General features: G+C 52.7%; 1 protein-coding gene across 1 annotated transcript in view; it reads right to left on the bottom strand.

Moving 5' to 3' along the window:
- Window positions 1–18216, bottom strand: part of NCOR2 (nuclear receptor corepressor 2) — a 255367-nt gene that overhangs the window by 62073 nt on the left and 175078 nt on the right. The window contains exons 20-21 of the mRNA XM_027853513.1: window positions 15134–15281; window positions 7265–7913 (exon numbers count right to left, since the gene is read on the bottom strand). Of these exons, the coding sequence (XP_027709314.1) occupies window positions 7265–7913; window positions 15134–15281 (797 nt within the window). The remainder of the gene's footprint in view (window positions 1–7264; window positions 7914–15133; window positions 15282–18216) is intronic.

Here is an 18216-nt window from a genome sequence, read left to right as displayed (position 1 = left end):
CAACTCCGACAGGCTCAAGCTGGGATGATCTACAGGCCTGGCCCGACTAACCACTGAGACGGCCGGCCAGCGGCCTGGGGAAGGGCGGGAGGGCGGCCAACACAGCTGTCCCGAGGCCCTCACTGCACTCCCTCTCTCTCTCTTTCCCACTCACCCCGGTGGAGAGTGAAGAAGCTGGCAGGGCCTGCCTCGGCAAAAGAGAAGCCCCTTGGGGCCAGGCTCAAAGTCAGGGCTCCATGATTGTGAGAGTGCACAAGCATGCTCACGTGTGCAGCGAGGCGGGCAAGGACTCCTTGGGGCTGAGGAGACAAAACCTGGGTGGAGGGGGGATCGGAAACGGGTCTGATGGACATTCCTGAGGGTCTCTCTGGCAGGGCCTCGGGCCGGCGGGCTGCACAGGGGGTGAAGGCCCGTTCTACTGTCCACCTGCTCCTCGCACTTACATGCAAGCCTGAATCCACTGCCAGGCCAGGCCTCGCCTCCTCAGGAAGCCCTGAGCCCCCTCTCCCGGCCGCCTCCCCTGCAGCTGTGGCCTTTTCTAATGACCCTCTAAGGGTTCTGGACACTGTCTTGGCTCCTAGGGGTGAAAGATTCCCAGCCTGGGTCAAACACAGTGGATCACCAGGGTCACCATGGGCGGTCTTTTCAGATCAGGTGGCTGCTCAGTGTAAGGGACAGAGGTGCAGAACAGAAATCAGGAGAACTCAGTTCTAGGCCAGTCATTGCCACTAACGGGGTGCTGACTGGTACCACCTGGTACGGCAAAGTGCTTGGAGTCAGGACTGCAGATCAGATGGCGCAATAGAGCGCTGGGCCTGGAGTCCAGCCTTGGACACTTCCTAGCTGTCTGCCTCAGTTTTCTTATCTGTAAAATGGGGATAGTAATAGCTCCTACCTACCTACCAGGGCTTTTGTGAGGATCAAACGAGATATGTGTAAAGTGCTTTGCAAACTTTAAAACACCATAGAGATGCTAGTTCTTCTTCCTATTAGATAGTCATAGAGGTCCCTTCCAACGGAAACCGGACAACTCTGACAACCATAAAGAGAGCTTTGACAACTATAAAAGACTGTCTGTCTAGGAAGAAGAACACACACACACACACACACACACACACACACACACACACACACACAAAATCTGTGACCTGGGACAGGTCACTTAAACTTTCTGGGCCTTGGTTTCTTCATCTGTAACACCAGAGGGCTGGCAGCGGTGCAAGCGCCCAGACCTAGCCTGTGCAGTGCCAATGCATCTTGGAAGAGGCTCCGGGGCACTGCAGGGGGACATAAGCTCTCAAGGCTGTGCATGTCTGAATCTGGCCGTGCTCACATCTCAGCTTCAGTCTCCTCCCCACAGCTGGCAAGGAGACATTCCCCAACGTCTCCACCTCCTCCGAACCTACACCAACTTCTCTCTCAATGCAGGCCTGTGCTCTGAGCCCTCAGCTCCGGGAACCCCAAATTGGGTTATCCTGACAAAGCAAAACCACAGGACAACCCCAAAGAAGGCTTTCCTGAAAAGGTCATGAGGGTTTTCTCACAACTGGGGATGTGCAGGGAGGGCTTAACTTTTCTTTAGAAAGGGAAGGAGACAGTTCTGGTCTCTGCCAAAGAAAAACTGCCAGAGGGGTTTTCTCCCAGAGTGCAGTTTCTCCTCTGGGCTGGGAGAATGCTTGGAAGCTCCAGAAAGAAAAAAGTGGCTTCTTTTCTGCCCAAAACGTCTGTCTGACCCATCATCACTCCAGGGGGTATGTGTGCCAGGGATGGGGGGTGGAGGGCAGGGGTCAGAACAGATATCAATCAGTTCTGGAGCTGGAGCTGCCAGCGATAGATTTGGGGGAGGGGAGGAAATGTGGACACACACAGCCTAACTGGGGGTTTGAGGCTCAGGCTTTGAGGTGGGGCAGGCCAGCTCCTCAGCATGGCTAGGATCCATAGGGTCAACTTCAGGGTGCCTCAGCTTTCCCAGCCAGTCCCTTCCCAGGAGGCCAGTTAAGCCAAAGGGAAAGGTTTCTAGGACAGCTCTGACGCATCTCACCCCCCGCAGCCTATGGCACCTAGCCTAAGCCAGGGACAATCAGCCAGCAGCCTTGGACGGGATGGGGAATGAGCAAGGCAGGGGCGGGGGGGGGGGGGGGGGGGGAGGGAAGGCTGCCAGGCCCATGGCCAGCAGGGAAAACAGAACATCAGAGCTGGAAAGAACCTTTCAGACCATCTAACTCACAGAACCAAAGAATCAGTTTTAGAGAGGGAAGGGTATCATTTCACAGATGAGCATACTGAGGCTCCGAGAGGGACAATGACTTGTTCAAAGTCAGAGAGAGAGAATAACTAGCCAAGCCTGGATCTGAACCCTGATCCCCCGATTCTAAAGCCACCCCCTCATTCCGCTGCACCACACTCTGTACAGAGCGTAGGACAAATGAAGGACCGTAGAAGGCATGGATTTGCCCAATGTCCAAAAAACCCTCCTAAGTGGCAATCAAGGCCAGAAACCCAAATCTCCCATCTCCCAGGCCAGAGTTTCTTCTTCTGTACTACGTGGCCAGGATCTGGGAGTATTTGGGGTGAGCTGGACAGATGCTGGCTGGAGATCCAGACTGGTGGGAAATCTGGATACTCTTGGGCAAGGTCACCAGAGACTACAGGAGGCTGTCCCACAGGAAGGGAGGGTGCCCGGCAAGACACCATTTATGGAAGAAATATCCCAATAAATAAAACAATACTCTTGGGGCCATGACCACTGAATTCAAATATCTGAAGGGCTGTCGGGTGGACTAGGCCTTGCTTTTTAGACAGAACTAGGAGCAGTGGGTGGAAGCTTTGATGTAAGGAAGAAAATTCCTAATAATCAGTTATCTCAAAAGGGAATGGACAACCCTGGGAAACAGCGAGCCTCCCATCACTGGAGGGATTTAAGCAATGCTTGGGCACACTGTAGAGGGGAATTCTTACTCAGGAGTGACGGATGGGATGACAAATCTGGAGATGGATGAGGCCAGGAGCTCAGCTAATCCAATTCCCTTCCCATTTTACAAACGAACAAATGGAGAAGTGAGGTCAATTGACTTGTCAAGGTCACACAGGCAGTAAGTCTCATTTTACAGATGAGCAGACTGAGGCCGAGAGAGGGACAATGATTTGTTCAAAGTCGGAGAGAGACTAACTAGCTGAGCCTGGCTTTGAACCATGGTCCGCTGATTCAGGGGCCTGGATTCGAATCCAGTGTCTGTTTCACGACGCTCCACAGCCTCCCACCCTGAGGGGACTGTGGGCATGAATCCTTTCTCTTTGCTCCCTGGGACTGGCCAGCCAGCTGGACTAGAGGGACGTCTGAGGTCGCATCCCGCTCTCCTGCAGGGTTAAAAAACGAGCCCTCCGAGGCTTGCTGCCAGGCTAGCCCAGGCAGGACCTGGCAGGCCAGATCCGAGTGCCCGCACCCACGGGCACTGTGCCCTGCGACAGGCAAGGGGATTAGCTTATCGCTGCTGCCTCATGATCTCAGCTCTCTGCTGGAGACAGAAAAATGTGTTTCCATGACGCTTCTCCAAGCAGCGTGAGAGAGGGTGGGGTGGGGATGGAGAGGGCCTCCCTCTGACCCCATTACACAGGAATGATGGAGAGAGGCAGGCTCCTCTGCCTCGGGGACCACAGAATGCTCTCCCGCTTTAATTGAGTGGTGCTCTGAGCCCTGTTTTGCTGGCTGGCCCTGCCTGGCCTGTCTGCTTCAATCTGGATCAAGGGGCCCGGAAGGCGAATGAGCCCTGGGAGGAGGAGGAGGAGAACAGGGCAGCCTGACCTTCCCTTCTCGTGAATGCCAAGACCTGGAAGGGGCAGGGCAGGCACAAGGGGCCCGACCTGGCCTCCCTTGTGGCCTGGAGCCCCAGCAACCACCATCTTCCTCCTGGGGCCCCGGGGCCCCGCAGCAGGAGCCAGAACGGGGAGCTGGTGACACAGACTGACCTTGCTTTATGCTGTGTCTAGTACTGGAAAAGACAGCTACAAACTGAGCTGTTGTAAAACCAAGTTTGTTTTTGGTGTACAGGATGGTGAAAGACCTAGGAACTCGGGTGTGGGCCCCAGTTCTGACACCCACAAGCTATGGATAACAGGCAAGACCTCTCCTCTCTCTGCACCTCGTATGATGTTAAAAATGGCAATAACAATGGTAACAGCTGAGAACATCTACACAGCACTCTAAAAGGTTCACCAAGTGCTTTACAAATAACTCGTTTGATCCTCCAACAACTCTAGAAGGCAGGTGTTATGAACCACCCCCATTTTACAGATGAGGAAACTGAGGCTGACACAGATGAAGTGACTTGCCCAGAGTCCCACCGCCAGTACACGGCAGAGGTGGAATCTGGACCCAGGGCTTCCTGCAGCACCTGCGACTTGGAGCAGATGGAATGTGAGACCCAGACTCCCCCCACTCCCTGCCCTATGACCGCCGAAGACACCGCCGTCCTCCCAGGCCCTCAGTCAGGCTGCTGCCAGGGCCTATAGATTTTACCTCTGCACCACCTCCCCAGTAGGCCCCCTTCTCTCTCCCCTGACACAGCCCCCAGACCCTCACTGCCTCACGCCTGGACCGCTACCATGATTTTCCTAAAAGCACGGGCACGTCCGATCACATCACCTTCTGCTCACTCACTAAACGCCAGTGGCCTCCTATCACCTCTGGGACCAAACGCGAAAGCTCCCTTTAGCATTCCTACCCCGGCCCTTCCGACTCCTCCAGTCACCTTCCCCAGCACACACTCTCTGATCCAGCAACTGGACTCCAGGAAGCAGACGCTCCATGGTTCAGTTCCAAACATTTTCTCTGGCTACCCCTCGTGCCTGGAACACTCTGCCTCCTCAACTCTACCTAGTGACCTTCCTGGCTTCCTTCAAGTCCCAACTAAGCCCCCACCTTCTGCAGGAAGCCTTTCCCAACCCCTCTGAACTCCTGTGTTAATTATTCATTAAGGGAGCTAATTAACTCTCTCTCTTAATTGTTTCCTATTTATCCTGAATACAGATTGCTTTGTATATATTTGTTCACATGTTGCCTCACGCTTTAGAATGTAAGCCCCTTGAGGGCAGGAACTGTCTTTCACCTTTTTTTGTATCTCTACTGCTTAGCACAGTGCCTGGCACCTAGTAGGCACTTAATAAACATGTATTGATTGATTGTTTAGAACTGGAAGGGACCCAGTTTAAATCCCTAATTTTAAAGGTAAAGAAACGAAGGCCTTTGAGAGCCCTAAGATGCAGCCTACATCTTCAATGAGGTGTCTGTAAAGCCCTTAGCACAGGGCGTGGCACACACAGTAGGTGCTTAATGATTTTTTTCTTTTTTTTAGGCAATTGGGATTAAGTGACTTGCCCAGGGTCACACAGCTAGTAAGTGTCAAGTGTTTGGTCTGAGGCCGGATTTGAACTCAGCTCCTCCTGACTTCAGGGCCAGTGCTCTATCCACTGTACCACCTAGCTGCCCCCCAGTAGGTTCTTAATAAATGCTTATTGACTGAGGACTAGAATTCAAATTCTGCCTCAGAAACCTACTAGCTGTGTGGCTCTGGGCCAGTCACTTAAACCTCTATTGACCTCAATCTCCTCATCTGAAAAAAACAGAGGTTGGACTCGGTATCCTCAAAAGTCCTTTCTGACTATAAATCTACGATACGATGACTCCAAGGCCAGAAAGAGAACTCCATTTGGAGGCAGACAGCTGGGGATTCAAATCCTGGGGCTGCTGCTTATGATGAAGGTGACCCTGGGCAAGTCACCTGGCTCCTCACCTGTAAAGGGGATGGGCTAAGGGACCTCTAAGCTCCCTTTCAGGGGGACATTCTATGACCTTCAAGTTCCAGGTCACCTGGAATGGCCTCTGTGGTTATTTTAAAAAGGGGACCTTGAGACTTAAGGGAAACCCAATGAAGAATTCTTTCCCCAAGTCTCTATTTTATGCGGGCAGGCTTATGTATTTGGGGAATTCCACTTTTCCTAAGTAGAATACTTTTAGGGAGAAAAAACAACCTGGAAAACAAACCATTCCGATTCCGTTCAGACGGCCAGTGTTCTGCTCAAGCCTCAATGAAGCAGAGAAGACCAGGGGGCCCCTCCCCATCCCCCAGACATCCTCTCTGAGCGAGGCTGGATAAGGACGAGGCAGGGACACGGAGCCAGGGCTGGGGGAGAGTCAGCGGCCAGAGGCTCTACCGCCTCAGCTCAGAGATGTGCCGGAGCCGGCTCAAACCCGCTCACCACCGCCAGCTGAAAAACTGTGAGTGAACACCGCAACCTCGAAAACTGGGAAATGCTACCATGAAGGGCCTGATTCATCGTCCTGTTGACTGTCTGGACTTAAGAAAGTGACGGACAAAATATTAGTCCCGTGGATTAAACTGAGAAATACATCGGGCAGACAGTTTTGCCTTTTTTTTTTTCAATTTCTGGAGAGCTGGTTATTGAACATTTACCAGCAGGCTTGTAGATGTAGTCCTACCCATTGAGGTTTACGCAGGCGAGGGAATTAGGAACCAGAGAGAGAATGTGATTTACCCAAGACCACAGGGCTAGGACCCCGGCCTCCTGGGACTCCAAAGTTTTGTGCTCTTTCCACCGAACCAAAGTAACTATGGACTGACTGACGTGCGGCCAAGGAGGGAGAAAAATCTAAGTGCCTGGGATCATAGGACCTTAGCAGCCACTTTACAGATGAGGAAACTGATGGAAAGGATGAAGGAAGGGAATAAGCATCTATTAAGCTCCTACTGTGTTCCAGGCGCTGTGCTGAGAACTTTTACAAATGCTATCTCATTTGATCCTCAAACAACCCAGGCAGTTATGATCCCAATTCTGCAGATGAGGAAACTGAGGCTGAGAAAGGTCAAGTGACTTGGCCTGGGTCACCCAGCTAGTGAGTGTCTAAGGCCAGATTTGAACTCAGTTCTTCCAGACTCCAAGTCCAGAACCTCTCCCATCCTTTAAGCTACTAGGGGCAGGGAGTGAGAAAGGAGGATTCTGTCTGTGCTGAAGGATAACAGCTGGAAGAGCGTGAAAGCTCCTCTGGTCCAGTCCACCCTGCCATTTTACAGATGAGCACGCTGAGGCTGAGAGAGATGGCAGGCGTGGGGATGGTTGGTGGCGGTGGCTGCACCTGGGGGTGGGGGGACAGAGTGACCAGGGGGGGAGGGGAGGCAGGAGCACCCAGAACAGGCCCAGAGGAGGACTCCGGTCCCGCCCAGACCACATGGCCCAAGGCCACGCTCACCTGTTTTTGTCCACGGCCTCCTGTTCGTCCACTTCATCGGCGCTACAGGTGGCGCTGGAGTCGCTGTCCGGGTTGGTCCCTGTGCCCTTGGCCGCCTTGCCCCCCTCCTTCTTCTCCACTTTCAGCGGCCCCTCCGCCCCAGCCCCGGCCGCCACGGTGGTGCCAGCCCCTCCGCCCCCGCCCGCCTCCTCTTTCTTCTCTGCCGCCTTGGCCTTGTCGGAGCCCTCCTCCTCAGCTTCCTTCTTGATCTCTTTCTTGATTGCCTCGTTCCCGGGCATTTCAGCCGCTCCCCCCTCCTCCTCCTCTTCTGTCTTCACAACGTCGACCACCAGCTCCTCTGGGGGCTTCTCCTCCTTGCCGGGCTCCTGGCTGGTCTCTTCAGGGGCTGCCACTGCCTGGGCAGCTGGGGCCGCTGCGGGGCCGGGTGTAGCAGGGGCTGGAGGGTCGGTGGGCAGCGCAGGGGGAGCCAAGGCGTCGGCAGGGGCTGGGGTGCCGGGGGCAGCCTCCTCCGTCTTGGAGGGGGGCTCCGCTGCTACCCCAGTCTCACCGGCCTGGGCCGGCGCCGGCTTTGGCCCGTTCTGGCCACTCTCTTTGGCATCTGTCCTCGGGGAAGGGATGCTCTCTGTGTCAGAGCTGTTGTTAACTGCAGCTGGAAAAAAGAGAAACAGGGGGGGATCAATGAGAACCCTTTTCTCTACTTCCCACTGGGCATCCACAAGACTGAGGAAGCCAGAAATGGAGGCAGGGCCAGGAGGGAACCTGGAGCCTGGCCTTGGCCTCACTCACACCCAGAACAACGTGCAGCACCCACGATGCAGCGGAGACGACAGCAATGATGTGTATAGAGCACACAAAAGCTGACAAAGTGTGTACCTCCTTGGGAGGCAGGCGCTATTATTATCCCCATTTTACACACGAGGAAACTGAGTCTCAGAAAAGTTCAACATCTTGGCCCAAGGTCACCCGGCTAGTGTGAGAGCCAGGGTTGTTTCCTGATTCCCCAGGCCAGAAGCGTTTTCCTTCTGCTGCACTGCCATGGCTGAGCCACCACAATGCTGGGCAGACCTCACAGAGGCAGCCGGGATGGGCAGAGGCAAAAAAGAATTCCCTACCTGGCTAAAGGGGGAGGGGGAGAAAAGAGACACCTAGGGCTCACCCAGGCAGGCAGTGCACAATCATTCACCATCAGCAAGGGAAAGGTGGCACTCGGGACCCTACGCGTACACACACACACACACACACACACACACACACACACACACCCCCCCCCACATATACACATACACACCCATGCAGACACACACACATATACCACATACACACCCATGCACGCACGTGCGCACACACACACACTCACACACACATACACACACCCTCTCCTTTTCCTTTCTCCCTTCAAGGCTGCCCTAGGTATTTATTTTAATGACATCGCTCTGGGGAGAGGGTCCCATGGGACACGTGCTCTGACTGTTGCCTGGTCAAACACCCACAGGGCAGCCTGGCAGACAACGAGTGAAACCTATCACCTCAGGAAGGGGCTCAATCTACGCATCTGAGATAAGGGGGGTGAGTATGCAGTGAAGACGATCTGGCTGGAGGCTGGTAAGCCCTGGCTGCAGGCCTCCATCCTGCAGACTGCCCTGTGATAACAGAGCAGATGAGAAAGTGGGCTGGGGGTGGGTGTGAGCACGGACACAGGCCAGAGAAGGAAGGACTCGAGAGGGTGTCAACAAGACGGGCTGAGAGCCTTAGTAAGTGGGGGGGAAGGCTTCTGACAGGGGCTCCAAGATGACTTCAGAGAAAGGTATTTCCCGCCCCCCCAACCCCCCAGGGAGCAGCTATGATGAAGGCCTGAGGTATGAGAGCGGGACACTGAGCAGGCCCCGCTGTCATCTGCCCCAGTCTGGTTCTGGCACTCGAGGCTCAGCGGACAGAGACCCGCTCTTCCGTGACCCCCATGCCAGAGGGGACACCGCATTCAACCCTGGCCATCTTATTACCAGAAGTGTGGAAAGCCAGAAGATGGGCAGAGGAGGACAGAAAAGGGAGAAGGCCTGATCCCCCACAGTGCGAAATGAAATAAAAGGGGGGCACGAAAGGCACTCCGAGAGGAGTCATCCGGGCCAACTGGCACGGCCTTCCTTCTCTGCGCACCACACAAGCAACAGGCCTGCCAGGCTTTCTGGAGCACTCACCCAAGAACCCAGGAGGAGTCACCCGCAGGAACCCTGGTGCACATGGAATCCCATGCTCCAGAAGACAGGGACGTTCCTCCTCCTCTCTCTGGGCTATTCCTCACTGCCTTTTCTCTCTTCTGTCCATCCCATGTTCTTTCCCCCTTCCTTCCATCCCACACTCTTGTCTTTCTCCCTCTTCTACCCCATACTCTTCTCTCTCCCCCTTCCATCCCACGTTCTTCCCCCCTCCCTTCCATCCCACGTTCTTCCTCACTCTCTCTTCCTCTCCTGCCTCTCCATCCCAGACACCTTCTTCCTTCCCAGTCCATCACCAACCCTGCCCCTCCTCCGCCTCGCTTCCCCAGCCCCACCCCCTGCCCCGATCAGCCCTTTCCACTCGTCTCTCTGCTGATGTCTGAAGTAAGAGCAAGCTCAGCTCAGAGAACAAGAAGCCGGTGGGTCAGGTTAATTAGGTTGGGAAAGAGCGGCCTTTCATCAGGAATGCCGGAGAAAAGCAGGGTTCTTCTGGGGTAAAGAGATTTTTGGGAATGCCAAGGCTTCTCTGGTGGAAAGGCCCAGTCCTCCTGGCCAGGAGAGGGAAGGATGAGGAGGGCCAGATGCTGCCCGGGGCTTGGCCCCTGAGCCAAATTTCAAAGACCAACATTTTTCCTGAATCTTTTAATAATAAAAACTAATAGTAAGAACTCACGTTTAAATAGAGTCTTAATGCTTGCAAAGTGCTTTACAAATATCTCATTTGATGCTCACAACACCCTTGGGAGGTGGTCCTATTATCCCACTTTTTACAGGTGGGGAAACTGAGGCAGGCAGCAGCAGGTAAGTGACTTGCTCTGAAAGGGTCTGAGGGTGGGATTCCAACTCAGGTCTTCCTGACTCTCCTACACCACCCAGCTGCCTTCTTAGCAGGCCGCATCTAAGGTCACCTTCTCCAAACCAAAAACGGGAGTTCAGACCCGCCACACTAAAGTAATTTTGGATGACAGCTATTCCTGCTCATTCCAGACCTGCATCCTTCACAGTCTCCCTCCCTGCCCTTCCTCTCCCTTGCCTTCTCTCTCTCTCCTTCTCTCTGTCTCTCTCCCTCTCCTTCTCTGTCTGTCTGTCTCTCTCTCCAATATCTCAGTCTCTCTCTCTCCTTGCCCAATAATTAAGTAATCAGAGCTGTCAGACATGGTGCTGAGGATGCTGTCAGTGAAAGCCGGCAAAGGAAAGAAGCTTATATCCTAACACTTAGAGCCCTTAGGTGGCGCAATGGATAAAGCACTGGACTAGGAAACAGGAAGACTCGAGTTCAAATCTTGCCTTAGCTAGCTATGTGATCCTAGGCAAGTCACTCAACTTTTTCCGTGCTTCAGTTTCCTAATCTGGAAAGTACTATTAGAGTGTGGGATAGAAGAGGGATTCTGAGGATTAAAATGCTTTGCAAACCTTAACAAATCAGCTGTCATTACAATTATAATCACCTTTATTTAGCTACAAAAGGCAGTTTGTCTGTCTGTGCAAGAGTAGACCCCAGAGTACCAAGCCATCACTACAGCAAGATAGGGATGTCTTAGGACCACTTCTGTCTGAACCCGCGGGAAAAGGAGAAGACTGGGCCTGCCTGGAGAGGTGGGGGTGATGGGGATGGAACAGTGCACACAACAGCCATCCCCATGCCTAGAATATACCCTCTCCCTCCCTCCCTTCCAAACACGGCCATCATCCTCTTTTTGCATGAAGCTTGTCCTGATCCCCCAAACACCAGCAGCCCCTCCAAGTTGCCCTGGGTTGAATTACTCTGTCTGGATTTGCAGCTACGCTATTCACCTGGAATGGAATATGGTCTCCACCTATGGATGAGCCTGCTATCTCCCCCACGACACTGTCCATTTGCTTCATCATTGGCCCTTGAGTCCCCAGTGCACGCAGTAGGTGCTTAATGACCCCCGTTGCTTGGTCAGTTTGGCGTTTCCGGCCTCTTAATCACTTCTGCTCAACTGTTTCCCCTTCTTTTTATTCTGTTATAAAGGGATGGCTCTGGTGGGGGAAGGGAAAGGAAGACACATCTGGAAACGCAGATGATGTAAAAATAAAAGACATCCATAAAATGCATTTTAAAAAGAAAAAAGATGAGAAGAATGAGCTAACAATAATAATCATGACTGAGGTTTGTACACAGCTTTACGTCTGCAAAGTGTTTTATACATCACTCCATCTGATTCTCAGCTGGGGAGAAGGTACAATTATGATTGCTATTTACAGACAAGGAAACTGAGGCACACCAAGGCTTGCCCAAGGCCACACAATTAAGAAGGATCTGCGGTAGGGTTTGAACCCATCTCCTCCAAACTTTCTTCCTGTCCCTCTCACCTCGCTGCTTTGACAGAGGCTGCCCCCACGTCTGGGACGCCTGGCTTCCCTCAAGCCCAGCCCCGAGCACCACCTTCCAAGCGGGGCCCTGCCTGATTCCCCCACAGTCATGGCACTGGCAGAGAATGGGTGCTCACTATGTGCTTCTGGGGTCACCAGCTCCCAGATGCCTCTGGGATGAAACAGGAGCACGTCAGCCTGGCTGGCCAGGCCGGCTCTGACCTGCCTTTCTAGTTGGGTTTGCATCGTTCCCGTCCCAAACGGCCGGCTGCCCCTGCTGGCGTGCTCCCGCCTGAAACCACTTTCAGCGACGCCGTGTCATCACGTCTATCAGCAGACCCTCCGCTCTCTGCCTCTGCCTCTGTCTTCCCACGGTCTAGCATAGTGCCCTGACAGCACATGGGCCTCTTGATAACTGGCACCGTAAAGGGAGACTGTGGGGAGGCAGGTGTAGACACCACAACACTGTCCTGACACACCTCAAATTTTCCACTGTCCCAGCAAAGCTTGCTTCTGGTAGTTCTCCTGACAGCCTGTCAATGCCACACAATTTCCAAACCACACTGGTTCACAAGGCTGGGTGCAGGGAAAACAAACAATCTCCTAAGTCCTGTCCTCACTGAACCCAAAACTTCCAGTCTGCAGGCCTTCTCGGGACAATAGACATGCCATCAGGTGCCCCTGAGATCACACAGGTGTCCCCGAGGAGGAGGGGCCCTCCCTCTGAGAGGGACAAGGGGGGGAGCCACGTCCGCTGACACAGACCCATGATATCCAGCCCCACTATCTTGGCATTCGAGGCCTTCCTCAAGCTGGCACACTTGGCAGCTCGATCTCATGGTAGAGTAGAAAGAAGCCCAGACTGGAAGCCAGCAAGCCTGGGTTCTGCTCATAAAAGTGGTGTGAACAAGGATGAGTCACTTCAGGGCAGCGAGGTGACACAGTGAGCACCAGCCCTGAAGTCAGGAAGACCTGAGTTCAAATCTGGCCTCAGACACTTACCAGCTGTGTGACCTTGGGCAAGTCACTTCACCTCAACTGCCTCCAAAAACAAAAAGAATGAGTGACCCCATCTCTCTGAGACGTGGACCACCACCTCTAGCGTCACCCCTGAGCAAGCTCTCCTGCACTGATTTCTTTCTGTCCTCACTCTGCTGCCAGAGGACAAGCTCTTTGGGGGCAGGACTTTATCTTAGACTTTAACCTCTCTCTAAATGGCTCCCACAGCCTAGAGCAGGACCATTAAGAGCTTAGCTCACCCACCGCCTTCCAGGGGAGGCCCTCTCCGACTCCCCCTCCCCAATGACTTGATCTTGTGGGCATTTTAGTCTTTCCCAACAGAATCCAAGCTTCCTGAGGGCAGGCCTTCTCCTGTGGTTTTTTTGTTCTTGTATTCCAAGCACTCAGCATGGGTATGGGGCACACAGTAAGTGCTTAATAAATGCTTGGTGACTGATTTATCAGCTTTTCAGTGCTGAAAGGGAGCTCAGAATTCACACGAAAACAGACCTAGTATTGCCCTCAGAGGTGCTCTACCCCAACTCCATCATGCTACAGATGAGGAAACTGAGCCCCAGAGCGATAGTGACACACTCACACACTTAACACACTCACACACATCCACACTCTCTCACACACACATTCACACACACACTCTCACATACACACTCATGCACACACTCGCACACTCACACTCTCTCACAGACACTCACACTCACTCACACACTCACAGACTCTCTCACGCACACACTCACACACAGTTTCGGCATCCAAAGTCCAAGCCCAAGGGGCCACAGAATCTTAGCTCACGACCAGCACAGCTGAGGCTGCTCAGCGGGCTCCGGTCTTCCCACAGCTCCCTTCTCGCCATGTCACGGCCCCTGCCCCGTTCGACAAAGCCCAGCGGCTCCATGGCACCACCGGAATCCTATGTGGAACCCTGTGGCATTCACAGCCGTTTATAACTGGCCCCCCGCTGCCTTTCCAGACTCTCTATGACGCCGGCCCCCTGGCTGGTCCTCGCACGTCCCACTCCATCTCCTGACCTTGGGCCTCTGCAGTAGACGTCCCCTAGGCCTGTGATGCTCTTTCTCCTCCTTCCATCCCTGGCTTCCTTCATGTCCCCGCTAAAACCCTCCCTGCCACGAGACGACTTCCCCAATGGCCCTTAATGCTCGGGCCTCTCCTGTCTTGATTACCCTGGCTGGAATTGTTTGTATAGAGCTGTTTCTATGTGATCTCTCCCCTAGACTGTGAGCTCCTCGAGGGCAGGGACTGTTTCTTACCTTTTTTTATATCCACAGTGCTTAGCATAGGCACACAGTAGGCGCCTAATAAATGCTTGCTGAAAACTTCTCGGGCTTTCCCTAGGATCTGAGCTGGAGAGCCAGAAGGGACCTCAGAGGCCAGCCCAGACTGGAGGATGAAACACCCTGGGGTGTCAGGCCACTGTCTAGGCTCAACCTCGGGGCCCCCCTTTCCCTAAGCGCATCCATCCTCACACAGGGCTCTGACCACATCTCCACTCTTGATGGGATGGGGGCCGCTTTTAAGGATCAAAGAAACAAACCGGTGATGTAAGGCCTTGGAAACAGACTTGGTCTAAGACTCAGTAAGAAACGGACGGACAGGTGAGGACAAGGCAGGAAGGGGGGAAGAAAGGGAAGCCAAAGGAGGGCGGGGACAGACGAGGGTTTAGGAAGAGATGTGTAGCAGCAGAACCTACCCAGTCTCTTCTTTCTCAGAGGGTGACTCAATTTTTACCTTGTTGGGGGCGGGAAGGAAGGAGAGGGGAAAAGGGGGCCCAGGGTAACTCTCTTCTAGGGGAAGAACTCCCAGCACGCACACAACATATCCTGGGGCAAGGAATCTGAGAAGGCTGAGCACAGATGCAGAAGAGTGAGAGAGAGAGAGCGTGTGTGTGTGTGTGTGTGTGTGTGTGTGTGTGTGTGTGTGAGCCACACCATAATATATGGTTTATCCTCAAACACTCTCTCTCCCTGTCTCTCCCCCTCCCCCATTTCATCACAAACATACATGCACTCAGAGAGGGACCAATAAAGTCCTAGGCAGAAATGCAAAAGAAAGCAAGAAAGCTCTGCTGAAGGAGGCTCACTCTCCCTAGGACGGGCTCACGCTGATTGGCTCACACATCATCACAGGTCTCTCCAGACTGCCTCCCCCACCCCAGCCACCAGGACCTTCCAAATAGACTACAGCCTCCATTCCAACAGGCGCCATCTTGCTCTGCCTACCCCAGACCGGATCAGTTTCCTCAATCGCGACCGTCTGCCCTCTGTCAGCCAACGCCTTCTCTTACCATCTGCCTCCTCCGCCATCTCTTCCTCATTGCCACTCATCCCAGACGCCTCCATCTCCTCGTCCTCTACCACGGGAGGGAATGTGGTCTCCTCGCTTGGCACGGCTTCTGTTTTTTTCTTCTTCCGCCGAGCATTTCTTTCCTTCTCCTGGGACAAAAAGGACAAAGCCTTAGGGAGGGACGGTCACAGCCCTAAGGAAAGGGATGCCTACCTCTTGAATGTGTACGGTCATCACACCCCCCTCCCCGACCCTGTCTGTCTTAACATTCATTCTACCTCTTTTTAGTGAACATCCCAGTTTTATCACACTGCTGTCTACTGTACTCAATCATTCAAAAACAAGTATTAATTGTTACTGAAGATTTCATCCATCATGACAATATATACAAGTTGCATACCTTGTATTTATATAAAAAATAAATATACAAACACAGGATGATTTTAGGGGAGGAAGGCACCAGTAGCAGGGGTGTGTGAGATCAGGGATCATTAAAGGTTTCATTCTGGAAGGGATGATGGGGTCATAGATTCACAGCTCGAAGGGACTTGAGAGGTCAACTGGTCCAATGCTCTCATTTTATAGATCAGGAAACTGAGGCCCAGAAGTGACTTGCCCAAGGTCACCCAGGCCTTAAGAAGCAGAGCCAGGATTAAAACTCAGGTCCTTTGACTCCCAAATCCAACACATTCCCTCGTGAACTACAGGCTCATTTTGTCCAAGCTACCCATTTAAATAGAGAAACTGAGGTCACAGTAAGATGTTTAGAGTGGTATGACCCAAGGTCATAGGAAAGTTGAAATTCCAGTCTCTTAATCCCAAATCCAGGACTTTCCCCACATCTCCTTTACCAAATCTAATTTCTACTCACCCTTCAAAGATCAGCTAAAGTCCTGCACCCTCCAAGAAATCTGTCCAAGCCAAGAGGGATGCCTCCTCCCTGCCCCTTCCTAACATCTATGGTATTTCTTGCCTACACCAGAGTTGAGCCCCTGATTGTAGGCTGGCTCATGCATTCTCTGAGTGTGTGGTGGGGGTTACCAGACTCCTAAGTTCCTTGAGGACTAGAAACGGGTAGGAAAAAGAACGTTGGACTCAGATCAGGGATCGTGGACTGAAATCCCAGCTGTGACCTTTGGTCTCCTATATGCCATCCTTGGGAAATTCCTTTTTCTTCCCTGACCCTGTTTCCTCCCCTGTAAAATGGAGGAGGTGCTATCTTCATGGACTGCTGTAAGGTTCAAATGAAGTAACGTGCCTGGACTGTGGTAACACTAATGCACTGTGGAGCAGTGATTTAATTGGTATTGGGAGCTCCAAAGTCTGGGGGCAATGAATGACAGGGACAGGGCCTTGCTAAGGTCACAAGCCCAGCAAGTGACAGCTAAGCCCACATTAGCCTGACGCCCTAGGCCAGAGGCCTCTGTTACTGGTAGTATCATCCTAGTTTGACTCAGACTCCTAATTTCATCAGTGCTGAGAGTTTGCAGTGAAGAAACTCCTTCTTCTCATGAAGACTGGCAGCTATGCCACAGTCAGGCTTAGATAAGCTGCCTAGGGTAGTGAGAGGTGAAGGGTCACATATCTAGCAGAGATCTGAACCCAGGTCATCCTGACTCGGGGTGGGGCCCTCTGCCCATCCTCATCCTCACCAATATCAACAACACTCATCAGGGTAATGTGGTGCATTAGTTAAAGTCGGTCTTGGAGCCAGGAAGACCCAGGCTCAAACCCTGCCTCTGAGACACCCGTGCTTTGTGCCCCTAGGTAGGCAATTTCTCAGTTCTCTAAGCGACTCTTTGAAAGACTGTGCCTTACAGAGGAAGGGGAAGGGAAAGGAATAGGTATATATAAAGTGCCTAGGCATGGGGCTAAACCCAGTGGATACAAAAAGAGACAGCCCCTACCCTCAAGGAGCTTACAATCGCACAAGCAAACATATGTGTTTTACGAAGCAGGATTGTTGTTTGTCCTTCATTCTCGAAGAGGGAGGCGATGCCATGACATGACAGTGAACTGGATTGAAGGGAGGGAGGGCCGTGCAAAGCAGGATGGAGACAATATAAACAGGAAGTAAGTAATTAACAGAAGGAAGGTGCGGGAATCAAGAGGGGTTAGGGAAGGCTGCCTGTAGGAGGCGGGACTTAACAAACTCTTGCTGACTTGTTTTTTTCTCCTCTATTAGAATCACACTCTGCAAAGTCACCGGGGAGGAGGCCCAGGAGTAGGCGTCCCCTAGTAGCTGGAGTGAAGCCTGTCCTGGCAGAAGATACAACCCAAGGGAGGCCAAGGCTATTCCAATACCCTACATGGCCCAGTCGATAGAGTGCTGGACCTGCAGTCAGGAAGACTCAAGTTCAAGTCACACCGCAGAACACTAAGCACATGTCATGGGCAAGTAAGACTCCATTTCCTCTTCTGTAAAATGGGGGAGTGGTCCGCCTCAGGGAACTCCAAGGTCCCTACTGGCTCTCAGCCTATGATCCTGCTATGTATACACCAAAAGTCACACATAAAGTAAAAAGAATAGTGACTGGCTACCAAACTTCTGGCATTCTAACCACATTGGCTGCTGCCCCCACAACCACCACCCCTACCCCGCAAGAACTTAACTGGCTCCATCAGGGACCTCAGAACATGATTCATCTGGTGCAACCCCTTAATTTTACAGGTAAGGAAACTGAGGTAAATGACTTCCCCAATGTCACGGGATCACAGGGCTACAGCAAGAGAGCCAGAGAAGACCTCTGTGGCCATCTAATCTGGCTCTCTACCTCACTGAGAACTGGACTCTATCAAGATCCCTTTCCTGACCCTGATTTCACTGACCCCAATGACCCAGTTCAAGGCAGGAACTGGATTTTCCCCCTTTCCCCTTCTGAGCTAAGGTTCCATGCTAGCAGGGGGGCCAAGATGGCGGACTACAGGTGGAAACCCAGCTGAACTCTTCCAATATTCCCCTTTAAACAACTTTAAAATAATGCCTCAAATCAAACTTCGGAACAACAGAGTCAACAAAAGGTGAGGGTGAGACATTTTTACAGCCTAAGACAAATTAGGAGGTTGGTGGGAGAGGTCTGTGAC

The sequence above is a fragment of the Vombatus ursinus genome, unplaced genomic scaffold, assembly GCF_900497805.2.
Source record: "Vombatus ursinus unplaced genomic scaffold, bare-nosed wombat genome assembly UNPS02009994.1, whole genome shotgun sequence".
NCBI lineage: Eukaryota > Metazoa > Chordata > Mammalia > Diprotodontia > Vombatidae > Vombatus > Vombatus ursinus.
The sequence above is the reverse complement of the archived record's forward strand: the minus strand, read 5'-3'. Positions and strand labels throughout refer to the sequence as shown.